Source organism: Nomascus leucogenys, chromosome 8 (genome assembly GCF_006542625.1).
Source record: "Nomascus leucogenys isolate Asia chromosome 8, Asia_NLE_v1, whole genome shotgun sequence".
Taxonomy (NCBI): Eukaryota; Metazoa; Chordata; class Mammalia; order Primates; family Hylobatidae; genus Nomascus; species Nomascus leucogenys.
The window spans coordinates 21,136,204-21,152,822 of NC_044388.1; the positions used below are offsets into that span (position 1 = coordinate 21,136,204).

General features: G+C 35.1%; 1 protein-coding gene across 3 annotated transcripts in view; it reads right to left on the reverse strand.

Annotated features, from left to right (window-relative positions):
• ANKRD28 (ankyrin repeat domain 28) overlaps window positions 1–16,619 on the reverse strand; it is a 194,319-nt gene that overhangs the window by 143,945 nt on the left and 33,755 nt on the right. Inside the window, exon 1 of one of the 3 annotated variants that reach the window (XM_030816861.1) lies at window positions 465–628. The exons of 1 other annotated variant lie outside the window; for it this stretch is intronic. Coding sequence is in view for 1 of the 2 variants with exons in the window: in XM_030816858.1 (XP_030672718.1) it covers window positions 465–482 (18 nt within the window). In the remaining variant the exon portion in view is untranslated. Of the gene's footprint in view, window positions 1–464; window positions 629–16,619 lie in introns of those variants that run through there. One more of the 3 variants, XM_030816858.1, reaches the window with a different exon arrangement.

Consider the following 16,619-nt stretch of genomic DNA (forward strand, 5'->3'; position numbering starts at 1 on the left):
GGTTCCCCAGTGATTACTGAATGACTGTTAACGTTTAAAGTGTGCACCACAATCATTTAACATGTAAGAGAACGAGCTATGAGCAAAAGGATGCATACATCTAAACCAAAGTTTGAAAACCTTTAGTAATTTATTAGTATTTCAGAACAAAATAAAACTAGTTGCGATACCATTATTTTCAGCTGTTTAATATTTTCTTCTCCAAGACAGAGATCTTAGATTTATAAGCCCCCTCCACTGAAAATTTATTTGAATTACAAAACTGCTATACTAAGTCTTCCAATAACACAGGGCCCACTACTATAAATGTTTCTACAATAAAGGACTTTTTGGCTGACACTAAGTATTTACTCATATACAGTTATGTATGAAAGCTAAGTTACAAAGAGGCTTAAACAGCAACAAACTAACAAATTACAAGAGCTGCCTATATTACTGCAAGAGACTACTAGAAAATAACCTACCATAATAGGAATTCCCATACTATTTTCCTCTGGTGGAGGCAGTTGTACTGTTTCAATTCCAATCACAGGCCTGTAGCAGAAAACAGATATCAAAAGAAAGAATATGCTGATCCTAGAAATTAAGGGCTATGTTATTTATAAATAACTAGTACCTTAACAAAACATTGAATTATTGGATAATATTAAAAAACTTACTTTGGATTTTATTAATTCAGAATTTACTTTTATCCTTCTATCAAGAAAAAAAATACTAATCTGGGTAACAAAACATTTTTTAAAGGCTTTCTTTATATATTAAACAGAATTGGCTTCTCAGAAGAGACTTAAAAAGTGGTGTTTGTTTCTCAGAATTGCTAGCAACAAATCATCTTCATAAATCTTAAAACACACACACACACACAAATACACGCACAAACTTTTCAGATGCATTCACTAATAATACACTGAGTTACTTACTAATCAGCAATTATTTACCCATGGGGATGTGTTGATTTAAGAAACTGCCTATGAAAAGTTTAAAATATTCAATCTATACACTTTTTGAATATGTAGAACATACTCATTTTAATAATACATAAATTTAAGAAATCACTGTAGTATCTCTCAAAGAAAACTCTGGTAATTTTATATATATATAAAAAGTATATATATATATAAAAAGTATATATATATATAAAAAGTATATATATATATATATACACACTTTTTTAAAGGTTAGGATAATACATACATATTTAGTAACTTGCTTGTCTCCATCACTCCTCATTTAACAATGTGGACCTTAAATATTCTGCAACACCCTGAATATGACACTCCATTCAAAAATACTGTATTTAATTTCCTAAGAGTAAATATTTGGGTTGCTTCTATTTTAAAATTCATATATAATAATTTTTCTAAGAATATTACATATTCTAATACTTTTCCCAAGATAAAAAATAAAATTCTCACAAGTTAATTTTAGTGAAATGGCTTGTCAACACATAAATAAAATTAGGCCTAAAAAATTATGGAGCCATAATTCCCAAGTACAATGACCTAGAAAGAACAAATGTCAGAATTACATTCCCTACATAAAAGTGTGGGGCCAACCACATTTCTTTTGTTTTTCTTTTGAGACAAAATCTTGCCCTGTCACCCAGGCTGGAGTACAGTGGCCCAAATGTAGTTTCAATCTCCTGGGTTCAAGTGAACCTCCCACCTCAGCCTCCCGAGTAGCTGGGACCACAGGCGTGCATCACCTCACCCAGTTAGTTTTTTAATTTTTTTGTAGAGATGGGGGTCTCATTATGTTGCCCAGGCTGGTCTCAAACTCCTGGGCTCAAGCAATCCTCCTGCCTTGGCCTCTCAAAGTTCTGGGGTTACATGAGTGAGCCACTGCACCCACCCACACATTTCTTATTGTTCTGAAAGAATCGTCATTAATGCTATGACAAAGAATCATCTTTGTTATAGTAATTACTATTGTAGTAATTAATGCCTTCTAAAATGTTAGAAGACATAAACTATCTTTGGATAGTTGGAGGAAGGTCAGCTATAGTTCTAAACATAAAAATCTGTTATTTCTTCTCTTGTCAAAATTACTTATGAACAAATCAACCTCATCAGAAAATATTAAAGGTACATTATTTTAGGTTCTACAGCACATAACAGATATGGTAATAGAATTAGTCTGCCATACGGTGGCAGCAAATACCAAAGAAAATTAATTTCTTGAGTACGTCCATTTACAAAGTTAATGTCTTCCCTGAGTCATGTATTTTAAACAAAGGTTTCAAAAGGAAGAGGCTTTATAGGTTTTCATAATTATGTTTTAATCTTGTTATATTAATAGTCAAGCTCAAAACAATACCACGAGCATATTTCTGACTGATTGAAAACAGCCTTCTGTTACTATAGCATTTACCAAAACAAACTGCCTCAAAAACTATGTGGCTCTTGATGCTTATCAGGCAACATGTAATTGCAATGATTTTCATTGTATTAACTAAAATTTACATATCTTATAAAAAAATTAAATTTTCTTACTTTAACCAAATCCACCTAGCCTAGCCTCCACAAATATTTACTCAATAATTGTTTGCTAACAACTATTTATATGCTAAATGCAAGGAATACAGCAGTAAACACAAGAATAGTTTCTGGTTTCATGAAACTTACACAAAATCTCTCATGTATTTCCTTTTCCCTGATTTGTAATATGGGGTTATTAAGACCAGCTTAAGTTAACAGCCTAAGGATAAAAAATACTACAGTGTCTCTTCACCTATAATTTACAATTAAAAAAACACTACACAGAAAAATTCAAGTAAGGAAGTTTTATTTTTCCTGCTACGACTATGATTGCTTTAAAGTCTTTCTGTTCTATAAAGTTGCTTCAAAAGGAAAAGTGTTTGGTGCCTTTATTTTACTACACTATTTAACCCACTAGATGCTAAGTAACAAACATTTAAGTTACATGAAACAACTGAAAAATGTGTAAGAGCATCTTTTCATACAAAATTATCAAAGTATGTCAATCTTCTTAATTTATTTATAGAAGTTATTGCCAAAGTGTCTTATAATCCAAGACATTGAGAGATAGGAAGCTAGGATGATGAGTAAATCCAAACTGAGAGTAAATACGTGCATAGATTGTACATAGATTAATCATAGAGTTAAAACACATCTGAAAACCTGTCTCTATTAAAAAAGAGGAGGGAGGTAGGCACAGTGGCTCATGCCTGTAATCCCAGCACTTTGGGAGGCTGAGATTGAAGTGAGAGGATCACTTCAGCTCAGGAGTTCGAGACCAGCCTGGACAACACAGCAAAACCCTGTCTCTATAAGAAAACAAAACCAAAACCAAAAGAAACCCAAACAAAAGCACACATCTGAATACTGTAAAGGCCCAGTCTTCCACAGAGTGAGCATCCTTTAAGGTAGGAGCTGTGTCTCACTCATTTCATCAGTATGTCCACCTCTACGATTTTCCTTAACATATAACAGTGATGAACAATTTCTCATGCACAAACATTTCACATACTGATGATTTTATCTTGCCAGCAGAAGTACTATGTTTTTTTTTTCCTTGTTATTTTGTTTTTGTCCCAACTAGATACAAAATCTTATAGGTTATACACTAACATCGGCAATTTCATATGGTCCAACCTAATATCAATTGCTCACCACATTAAGTTCCTAGAGCTACTGGTAGGCACCATTTCTTATTGCTCTAAGTACTCACCTTCTAATACGAGAGAAAGAGAAATAAAAAGTAAACTACAAAGCAGTGCAATAAGTGCTCTCCTAAAAGTTTGTGGTGTGTATCTGTGAGAGAGGGAGACAGGCACACATACAGTTCCTTAGGAATCACAAGATATACCAGTTGATGAATCCTATGAGGAAAACCGGAGGGCAACCTAGAATATAAAATTAACTAAGATTCCTTTGCTAAGTGATCGCTATACTGAGATTTATATATTTAAATAAATATAAAATTACCAGGAAACCACTAATTTCTTCCTAAGATGAGATACAAGCAAGAATGTCTGCTCTTAATCACTCTTACTTAATATCATATTGAAAGAAAAGCACTGCAATAAGGGTATAAAGAATAAGGGATACATAGTTTGGAAGGGAAGAAATAAAAGTGCTTGTATTCACAGACAACATGATTGTCTTTATAGAAAATTCCATGGAATCTATTAAAAAGTGCCTAGAATTAATAAGTTTAGCAAAGTCATAGATTACCATTGCTGTTTCTACATACTACCAATGAACAACTGGAAATCAAAACAAAAAGCAGTACCATTTATAATAATACCCCAAAACTCAAAAATACTAAGGTATAAATTCAACAAAGTAAGTACAGACTCTGTATGCTGAAAATCACAAAATACTGATGAAAGACATCAGAGACAATGTAAAGAAAATAGATACAGGAGCTCCCCCCATCCACAGAGGATATACGCCAACCTTCCCTCACTCCACGGAAGCCCAAAAATCTCAGTGCTGAACCCTATATATACTATGTTTTGTCCGACACAGGTTGAACATCCTTAATCTGGCAATTCAAAATCTGAAATGCTCTAAACTCTGAAACCTTTTGAGTGCTCATATGATGCCACAAGTGGAAAATTCCACAAATAAGTACTTCACAGAAACTTTGTTTCATGCACAAATTTAAAATATTTTACAAAATTACCTTTGGGCTACATGTATAAGATGTATACGAAACAAATGAATTTCGTGTTTAGACTTGGGTCCCATCCCCAAGACCTCTCATTACATATATGCAAATATTCCAAAATCACAAACACACCTGGTCCCAAGCATTTCAGACTAGGAATACTCAACCTGTACATACATACCCTATGATAAAGTTTAATTGATAAATTAGGCAAAGTAAGAGATTAGCAACAACTAATAATAAAATAGAACAATTTTACAACATACTGTAAAATGAAAGTGAGATGAATGTGGCCTCTCTCAAGTTACTTTAATATTTTTGGACCATAATTGACTGCAGGTGTTTCAAGCTATAGAAACCAAAACAGTGGATAATGGGAAACTACTGTACCATGCTCATGGTTGGGAAGACTCAATATTCTTATAATGTCAATTTTTCCTCATTTAATTTATAGGTGAAAAGTAATCACAGTCAAAATCTCAGTGGGCTTTTTTGTAGAAATCAATAAACTGATGTGAAATTCATATGGAAAGGAAAAGAAATTAGAAAAACCAAAGCAATTTTGAAAATGAATAAAATTGAAGGATTCATACTACGAGAGAGCTACAGTAAGGCCAGGCACATTGGCTCATGCCTATAATCCCAGCGCTTTGGGAGGACTGCTTGAGCCCAAGAGTTCAAGACCAGCCTAGGCAACATGGCAAGACCCTGTCTCTACAAAAAAATTAAAAATTAAGCAGGCATGATGGTGCCCACCTGTAGTCCCAGCTACTTGGGAGGCTGAGGTGGGAGGATTACTTGAGCCTGGGAGGTCAAAGCTGTAGTGAGCTGAGAGCATGTCACCACACTTTAGACTGGACAATAGAGCAAGACGCTGTCTCAAAAAAAAAAAAAAAAAAGAAATCAAGGATAGTGATATTGGAGTAAGAATAAACATAGAGATCCAATGGAATGGGACAGAAGAGTCCATAAATAGAGCTACACATATATAGTCAACTGATTTCTGACAAAGGTACAAAGGCAGTTCAAGACAGTAAAATATTATCTTTCCAACAAACCATCCTGAAACAACTGGATAATTCATTTGGAAAATAAGGGTAACTGATACTTGCTTATATAGTCATAAAATCTCTAGGTATAAACAAAATAATATTGGTTGGCTACAGTACAGGAAACCAGATGACTTGGGATTGATGTGAATAGAGATGGAAGAGACAATTTTTACATTATACTGTTTGTATTCCTTGTAAATCATGAACTATGATTGCCCGTTACAAGTTACACAGATGAATCAGATGCATACCAATGTACTAAGAATTACAAAAAATGCTTTCCTCAATAAATTACTAAAATGTATGAAACAGATACATTTTACTCTGCCAGTCTGTTTTCTTCCAGCACAAAGGCTGTTAAACCAATCAGAAATCATTAGGGGTGGAGCCTGGGAATTTATAATTTCAAACAAGTGATTCTAATTGAGAGCTAAGGTTTAGAACCAATCATAGGGCATGGTTATCATATGCAATGCACTGTACTGGCCAAGCTGAGTTAATAAAATATTCCCTTCCCTCAAAGGCAAAAGCAAATGACTTAAGATATAATGAATGCACATAGAATATTAATTTGGTCACATGGTACTACAGAGGAAATAATTTAAGAAAAATAATTTTTGCTAAACCCCAATGAAAACATTAGGCAAAGGGTTGGTAGGAAACATGATGAATCAAGTTGACAACATTTGTACAGACTGGTATTATCACTAGGAATAGAGCAACTTGTTATGTGCCCACTTGTGCAGTAATATACGTATGTTTATCTACATGTCTGTATGTGTGTGTATATATATATGCATATATATCAACCTATAATACACATGACATACAGGATAAAGTGATAGGTGGCTACATGCATATTGACAATTGCTTTATTATACCTGACAGTCTTTCTTAAAAACAAACAACAGTGGAATCTAATAAAATCTTTAAAGCTACTGATTCACCAAGAAAAAGAGGAATATGTTAAACAACACTGTGAAGATACAATCAGCTAAACTAGAATGTGGGAAATCCTACAGAACAAATGACACAGGTTCTTCAATAAATACATTCATTTTTTAAAAGGGAAACCTAGTAGAGAAAGAGACTTGGGAAACTAATCATATGCAATGTTCAAATCCTGTTTAGATCTATTCTAACAAACTAACCTTCAAGACATCTGACACACACACAAAATGAAATGCAAATAAATTTTGCTTCAAAATACTCCAAAGACATTGAGGAATGGTAAAATTGGTAATTGGTCTTAATTCACAGGGGTTCATTAATGTCTTTTCCGCATGACAAAGTTTAATAATTAAATTATTAACATTAAAGAAATTCAATTATATGATGGTAGCACAAAAAAAGAAAATAATGCAATTTTAGATTGACATCTCTCTATTATTCCATTCACAGATAATACTGTTTTCCTTTTTTGACACTTCATTCTGAAAAAGTTAAAGTGGTTAGGTCCAAATTTAGTCACTAAACTTTATAGCAATACATATATCAACCAATTTAAGGAAATCTAGAAGATGTGGTAAATCCACATCAGGGTTTCTCAACGTTGGCACTACCAACATTTTAGGACATATAATTCTTTGTCATGGGGTCCACTCCTATCCATTGCAGGATGTTTAGTAGCATCTCTGATCTCTACCCACTAGATGCCAGTAGCATAACCCATTTCCCTAAATTGTGATGACCAGAAATATTTCTAGATATTGCCAAATGTCCCCTGGAGAACAGTAACACCCCTCATTTGAGAAAGACTGATTCAAATTAATGATTTCTTAGAATGATGAGCTTACTACAAAAAGCAAAAGGAACTTAGTAGTTATGTTCCTTAAAATCTGGCAAAAACAACTTGAATAAAATGACTAGCTAGCAACAGACAAATGGTATTTTTCTCTATGTTAACAGGAATACTCAAGTATCTGAAGAAAGACTCAACCTTTTAGAAAATGTAAGTATGTGCAATCCTTACTTTTAAACACAATATATTAAACAAATTAGGCTTTTTAATGGCTCAAGATAATGAACATTATATCTACTTATATTCAGCTCACTCAAAAAAGTGGGAATAACATCACAATATATAGCAGAATAAGAACTCCAAAACTCCATCCCTTCACAAGGCAATGAATAGGTGGCAAAACAGCCAGAATCAACGTTTTCTTAATTCTAGAATTCAATTAAAACCTTATAACAACCAGAGGAACACATAATGAAGAAAGATGCTCTAGGTTTTCATAGGAAAACGCTGTGGAATTTTAATTTACTGCATACCACTCCCAACTCCCCCTACATGGCAGCATCCATGATAGCAGCCCACATCTGGTGCCTGTTGCGGGTACCAGATAAACTAATATGGACCTTATTCTCAAAAAATTGTGGTTGTGTGTTTTGAACTATGTAGTGGCTCCCTGAAGGATTGGGTCAAGGGCTTGTCTTTGTTCCACCATGCTTGGAGATTCCTAGTACTGAAGCGTCTTTCCCAGTGGTGTCTGTCAAAAGCATTTCTCTCTCTCTCATCTGTGTGTAACAGGTAACAATTGGGGCAAACAATAAACATCTAAAAACCCAGGAAGGAAGAAGCTGGAGAAGGAGATGCACATGAAAATAAAGGCTTTGAAAGCTCCCATGTATACTAGAAAACCTAGAGGCCACATGAGTGTCCAGGACTGGCCATATGCTCAGAGAAGACTCATGAAGACCCTAAACTTTCACCTCTGGCTGATCTTTCAGTTCTGCACAAGCAAAAAGTGAAGACTAGGACAGAACTGTAAGAAGCTTGGCTGAGCATTATGTACCCCAACACAGAAGCAATTTCTAAAATCTAGGAGAGTTTGTTTTTGTTTGGGCTTTTTTGGGGAGCTGTTGGGGGGAGATCGAGGCATTTAGGAAAACCTCTGCCAAATCATAGCCGATCGCCAAGAGAATGAACAGAGAATTCAGTGGACAAACACAACGAAGAACACAGACTTTACAAAAATAGTTTTAAAAGACTCATTAAACAACCACCAGAACAAGCAGCAATAGCAATCCCCAGGGAGGGGGAAAAATTGGATCTCCAGCTACAATATTCAAAATATCCAATTTCCAACAAAAACATTTGGGGCATGCAAATAAAGATCAAACTATATCCTAGCCAAAAGAGAAAAAGAAATTAATAGAAACTGTCCCAGAGGAAGGCCAGACACTGAATGTACTAGACAAAGACTTTAAATCAACTGCCTTAAATATGCTCACAGAACTAAAAAAAAAAACCCTGGACATAGAACTAAAGAGAACCAGAACGTCATCTCACCAATTAGAGAATATCGATGTTAAAAAATAGAAGTCACAGAAAGGAACTGAATAGAAATTCTGGATCTAAAGAATAAAATAATTAAAATAGAAAATAGCTAGTTCTTTGAAAACATCAATAAAACTGATAAGCTTTTAGCTAGACTGACAAAAAGAAGACCCACATTACTAAAATCAAAAACAAAAGTAGGCACATTACTACTGACCTTATAAAAGATTACTATTGTTAAGGTTATAATTGTAAGCCAACAAATTAGCCTATTTACACAAAATGGACAAATTCCTAGAAACATACAAACTATCGAAACTGACCCAAGAAATAGAAAACTGAACAGTCCTATAACACAGTGGTCCCTCACTTGGTTTTGCACCAGGGACTGGTGTTGTGAAAGACAATTTTTCCATGGGGGCGGGGGGCGTTGGGCTGAAATCGTTCCACCTCAAATCATCAGGCATTAGATTATCCTAAGGAGTGCACAACCTAGATCTCTTGCATGCACAGTTTACAATAGGGTTCCTATGAGAATCTAATGCTGCCACTGATCTGACAGGAGGCAGAGCTCAGGCAGTAATGCTCGCTTGAAGGCCGCTCACCTCCTGCTGTGCAGCCAGTTCCTAATGGGCCGTGGACCATCTGTGGCCTGGCAGTCGGGGACCCCTGCTATAACAAATAAAGAGATTGAATCAAGAATTAAAACCTCCCAACAAAGAAATGCCTAGGACTATATTGCTTTGCTGATGAAGTCTACCAAAAATTTAAAGAATCAACATAAATTCTTCTTAAAATAAAAGAAGAGGGAGCACTTGAATACTCTTCAACAAATAGTGCTAGGACAACTGGATATCCACATTTCTTGAAGCCAAAACTAGATACTTCATACCAAAACTGGAAAAAGACATCATGAGGAAACAATAGACTAACATCCCTTATGATTACGTAAAAATTTTCAACAAAATACTAGCAAACCAAATTCAGCAACATATTGAAAGAATTGTAGACCATGCCCAAGTGGGACTTATACCAGGAATGCAAGGGTGGTTGTACACTTTAAAATATTTAATATATCACATTAATAAAATGAAAGGAATAAACACATTATAATCTCAACTGATGCAGAGAAAAAGCATTTACAAAATCCAGTATGTTTTCATGATAAAAAACACTCAACATCATAGAAGGGGACTTCTTTACCATAATAAAGAACATTTATTTAAAAACCCACAGCTAATATCATAGTTGAGGGTGAAAAACTCAATGCTTTCTTCCTAAGATGAGGAGAGAGATAAAGATGCCACTTTCACCACTTTTATTCAACACTGTTCTACAAGTTCTAACTAGATCAACTGGGTAAGAAATAAAAGCCATTCAAATTGGAAAGTCATAAAACAAACCAAAAAATCTTCTCTATTTGCAGATATGTTATACATAGAAAATCCTAAAGAATGTTTTGTTTTGTTTTATTTGAGATGGGGTATCACTCTGTCATGCAGGCTGGAGTGCAGTGGCGCCACCTCAGCTCACTGCAACCTCCGCCTCCTGGGCTCAAGTGATCCTCCCACTTCAGCCTCCTGAGTAGCTGGGACCATAGGCGTGTGCCACCACAGCTGGCTAGTTTTTTGTATTTTTGGTAGTGACGGGGTTTCACCATGTTGCCCAGGCTGGTCTGGAACTCCTGAGCTTAAGCGATCTGCCTGCCTCGGCCTCCCAAAGTGCTGGGATTATAGGTGTGAGCTACTATGCTTGGCCAAGAATTAAAAAAAAAAAAAAAAACTATCAGAGCTAATGAACAAATTCAGCAAAGCTGCAGAATATAAGATAAAGTCACAAAATCTGTTGCTTTTCTATATACTAGCAATGAACAATCCAAAAATAAGAAATTAAGAAAGCAATTCTATTTAGCACCAGAAAGAATAAAACTTAGGAAAAAATTAGCTCTGATAGTTTGATGACTAAGAAGGCCCAGGCCTAAAAATGGACACAAGGAAAATATTTACAAATAATAAAACACACTATTGGTGTGCTGAGTGTGTGCATGTGCACACTTGCTATCAGGTATCACTTATGTCAAAACGACTTACTCTTACAGACCAAGGAGTTGGTTTAAACTCATTGGTAAAAGGCATTCCCAATAAAGAGGGCAGGATGCAAAGTTGACCAGGATGCAGGAGGACAGACTGGTAGAAATATACATTGATACAGCCTCTGTGCAACTGGCAATCACTAGCAAAATTTTCAATGCACATCCCACTGAAAAAGATCTCCAAGATATATCGGGGGTGAGGGGTAGTACAAAACAATCAAGCCAACTTGTGTGTTAAAAGGGGGAGAAAATCAAGAATAGATTTGATATGCTTGGCTTATCTGTTGTAAAATTTGTGTTACCAGTACTCTCCGCATCACAGGGCAGAAACCTTAAACTACATTTCCCAGAATCTCTTTTTATTGAATGATTTAAGGATAGTGTCTGCCAATGAGGGGCATGCATGCAAGATTTAAATGAAGAGAAAGAAAAGCAATTCTTATCTGATGGCAACTGGGAGAAAATTCACGGGCAGACGATAGGCATGAGGTTGGAAGCAGCTGTTGCATTAAGAAACATCTGCCTTTTCTGGATTCAGTACTGTACAATGCTAATTTTCCAAATTAAATCCATAATCTCAATGGAATATCAGTGATGCTCAACAGTTTTCATGGCACATCAAAATGTTTTAAAAATTTGTATGGAAGACTAAAGAGTAAAGAGCCAATTTGGGGTGGTGGGGGAGGAAGGTTGAACTACACATTGTATACAAGAATAAAATTCTAGGTCATTCAGAAAACTAAATGGAAAAAAAATTGCAAATTTTTAGAAGAAACAGAATATTTTTTAAGATCTTGTTTCTTACACAACACAAAAAAGGGGGAAAATCCCATAAAAGATTGATAAGAATGATTATAGTATAATTTAAAAGTTCTGAATGAGTGACCCCAAAACAAAGTAAACTAGCCACAGATTGAGAGGTATAATAAAACCAATAAAAGATTCATAGCCTACCTACAGATAGATAATAGAGATAAATATTTACCACTACAAAGCAAAGAAAAAATAGGCAATTCACGAAAAACATCTAACTCGTCAAAAATACATAAAAATATATTTTATCTCTTTAAAAACAGGGAAATGTAAATTAAAATAAAGTATCACTCACATACATCAGAATGCCAAAATTAAAGTCAAACTAAAATAATTATCGGCAAGTTTGAGAGTAAAGAATGACTCTTACTCAATTGCTTGTGGCAATATAATCAGTACAGCCCCTTTGAAGAAAATAATAATTACATAATAAAGGTGAATATGTTTATATCCTATGACCCAGCAATTTTACCTCCACATATCTCAGAGAAACTGTACAAAAAAAGATACACATTGTACTAGAATTTCTACAACACTATTTGTAATAACTAAAACTAGAAGATACCTAACTATACAATGTTAAGAAAATAGATAAACAGCAGTTTATTTGTACCAGATATACAGCAACTATTATTTTTATTTGTATAGATTTATCAGGCGCAAGTGCAATTTTGTTACACACACAGACTGTGCAGTGGTCAAATCAGGGCTTTTGGGGTATCCCCAAAGATACAGATATATAGAAATTACAACAAATGTATTATCATGGATAAGTTTTAAAAGCAGTGATAAAAAGATACATAAAGCATACCATTAATTTAAGAGTTTAGAAAACATAACAGTAATATTATACTGTTTATGGATATGTAAATATAGTATAAGTGAAAAAAGCCTAGATGATAAAAGCTAACTTTCCAGGTGGTTACCTAGGAAAAAAGGGGAGCAGAGCTCTAGTTATATATGTAAATATTTCATTCTTTAAGAGACACAAAGCAAATATGGCAAAGTATTCAGAGCTGTTTATTCCTAGTGATAGGTAGTTAGGTTTATATTTTATTTTACCCTGTGTGTCTGAACATTTCTATTTGATTAAAACCATTTTTCAAGAAAGATCACTGATTGGTCTGAGTGTAGAAGATGAACTGAAATGGGGGCAAAATTGGAGAAGAGTAGACTGGTCAGAGAACTACTGCATTATCCAATAAGAAATGACAGCAGCAGGAACTAAAGCCACGAAAGTGCAAGGGAGAGATCAATATTACATATACATACGAATTAGGACTACAGAGTTCTTCATACAGTTATGCAAGCATGGTATGCCTGTGGGTCATTTTCTTTTCTTTAAAATCTCCTATATTAGACATTTCTCAAATGAAGACACAAATGGCCAAGTATGTATTTTTTAAAAAGTTCACTCTCTCATCACCAGGGAAAGGCAAATTAAAACCATGAGATATCATCTCACACCTGTTAGAACAGCTCCTATCAAAAAGATGAAAGGTAAGTGCTGGCAAGGATGTAGAGAAAAGAGAACCCTTGCCCACTGTCGGGGAGGAACGTAAATTAGTACGGCCATTATGGAAAACAGTATGAAGGTTCCTCAAAAAATTAAAAATAAAATTGCCATATGATGCAGTAATCCCACTACAGGGTATATAACCAAAAGAAATGAAAGCAGTATGTCAAAGAGATATGTGCACTCACACTTTCATTACAGCATTATTCAAAATAGCCAAAACATAGAATCAACCTAAGTGTCCATCAATAAATGAAAAAAAAGTGGTATATGTACACCCTGGGATACTGTTCAGCCTTAAAGGAGGAGGAAATCCTGTCACTGCAACAACATAGGTGAACCTAGAGTTATGTTGGCGAAATAAGCCAGGCACAAAAAGTTGAAGATCACACGATCTTACTTATTAGTGGAATCTAAAAAAGTCAAAAGCGTAGAAGCAGAGAGGAGAATGGTGGTTACAAGGGGCTGGGGAATAGTAAGGAAGGCAGGCTAAATGATAAAAAGTTTATTTCCAGTATATCATCTTTTTAACATGACTTCATATTTTATACAGCTGTAATACCAGTTATAGGCATCTTATACAAATATTTTAAACAATAAAAACTCCATAATTAAACACTAACAATTACCTTTAAAAGCAAATGAAAACACAAAAGGCATGCACAGTGTCAAGGACTACCAAGAAAATTGCGAAAGGAAAAGAAACAAAAGACAAAATCCTGTTATAAATCCGAAGTCGCGAGGTAAGTATTCATTACAGTGTAGACCATCTTTTTCACTTTGTAAATAAAAACCCAACAGCTTTCCAGAGAGTAACATGAAAAAGTTTCAAGATCTATTTTCCACAGTAAATCTTTGGATAAACAAATTTTAAAGTTAAAACTATTTAATAGCATCTCTTATTTCTCCATGAATTAAAACTAATAGGCAAGAAAAAAAAAGTAAGTTGGGAAAGAAGTAAAATTATTTGTTTGCAGACAGCATTATCATCTATGTAGAAAATCCTAAAGATTCCACAAAAAGTCCGGGCATGGTGGCTCACTCCTGTAATCCCAGAATTTTGGGAGGCACAGGCAGGAGGGTTGCTTGAGACCAGGAGTTCAAGACTACCTGGGCAATGTAGGGAGACCTTGTCTCTACAAAAAAATTAAAGATTAGCTGGGCATGGGGGTGGCATGCCTGAAGTCCCAGCTACTGGGAAGGCTGAAGTGAATCATCTGAGCCTGGGAGATCAAGGCTGCAGTGAGCCATGATCATGCCACTGCACTCCAACCTGGGTGACAGAGAGACCCTGCACCAGAATTAATAAACAAATTCAGCCAAGTTACCGGATACAAAAATAAACACAGAAAAATCAGCTGCATTTCCATACGCTTAATTTCCAAACAGAAAATGAAACAATTCCATTTACAATAGTATCAAAAAGAAAATATGTGGGAATAAACTTAACCATAGAGGCAAGATTTGTACATGAAAACTACAAAATGTTGCTGAAAGAAAGATACAAATAAATGGAAAGATATCCCATGTTCATGGATTGGAACACCTAATATTTTTAAGAGGTCAATACTGTCCCAAGCAGTCTACAGATTCAATACAATTCCTATCACAATCCCAACATGAAATTTCAAGGGACTCTGAATAGCCACAATTCTGAAAAAGAAAAACAAACTTGAAGGTCTCATACTTCCACATTTCAAAACTTATTACAAAGCTATGACAATCAAATGAGTGAAACTGGCATAAAGATGGACATAGGACCAATGGCATGAAAGAGGGAGCCCAGAAATAATCCCTTACATATATTAGACAAGGGTCCCAGGGCCATTCAATGGGGGCAAAAGACAGTCTTTTCAACAAATGATGTTAGGGAAACTAAATGATGTTAGGAAACATCTTCCCCACATGCAAAAGAATAAATTTGATCCCTTACCTTATACCATATACAAAAATTAACTCAAAATCCATCAAAGTAAGGGCTAAAATTAATGGACCTCAAAGTAAGAGCTAAAACTATAAAACTCTTAGAAGAAAACACAGGGAAAAAGCTTCATGACATTGGATTTGGCAGTGATTCCTTGGATATGGCACCAGAACCACAGGCAACAAAAGAAAAAAGATAAACTGGACTTTGACAAAGTTTAAAACTTTTATGCAGAGAAGGATACTACCAACAGAGTGAAAAGGCAATGCAGAGAACAGGAGAAAATATTAGCAAATTACAGATCTGACAAGGGATTAATATCCAGAATATATAAAGAAATCCTACAATTAAACAACAAATTTTTAAATGGGCAAGGGACTTGAATAGACATTTATCAAAAGGTAAACAAATGGCCAATCAACAACATGAAAAGATGTTCAACATCACAAATCATTAGAGATATGCAAACCAAAGTCATGAAATACCACTTCACACACGAGAATAGCTATTATTTAAAAAAAAAAATTAAAGCACCCACAATAGAACAGATGTTGGCAAGGCATACAGAGATTGGAACACCTGTACATTTCTGGTGGGAATGTGAAATGGTACAATCATTAATGCATACATTACAGTATAGTGATTCCTCAAAAAATTAAACACAGAATTACTGTATGATCCAGCAACTCCACTCCAGGTATATACCCCAAAGAACTGAAAGCAGAGACTTAAATAGATATCTGTACACTCATGTTCATAGAATTATTCATAGTAGCCAAAAAGATACTTGGGAAGCAACCCAAGCGTCCATCGATGAATGAATGGATAAACAAAATGTGGTTTATACATATAGTGGAGTATAATTCAGCCTTAAAAAGGAAAGAACTCTTACATATGCTATAATACAACATGGATGGGCCTTGACGACATTTTGCTCAGTGAAATGAGCCAGTTACAAAAGAACAAATATTGTATGACTCCACTTATATGAGGTTGAATGGTGGTTGCCAGGGGTTGGGAAAGGAGACAGGGAAAGCTCCTGTTTAATGGGTATGGATTTTCATTTGGGGAAGATAAAGTTCTGGAGATGGATGGTGGTAATGTCTGCACAACACTGTGAACGTGCTTAATGCCACTAAATTATATACTTTAGTTAAAATAGGCCAGGCATGGTGGTTCACGCCTGCAATCCCAATACTTCGGGGGGCCGAGGTAGGCGGATAACTTGAAGTCAGGAGTTTGAGACTAGCCTGGCCAACATGGTGAAACCCCATTTCCATTAAAAATACAAAAATTAGCCGCGT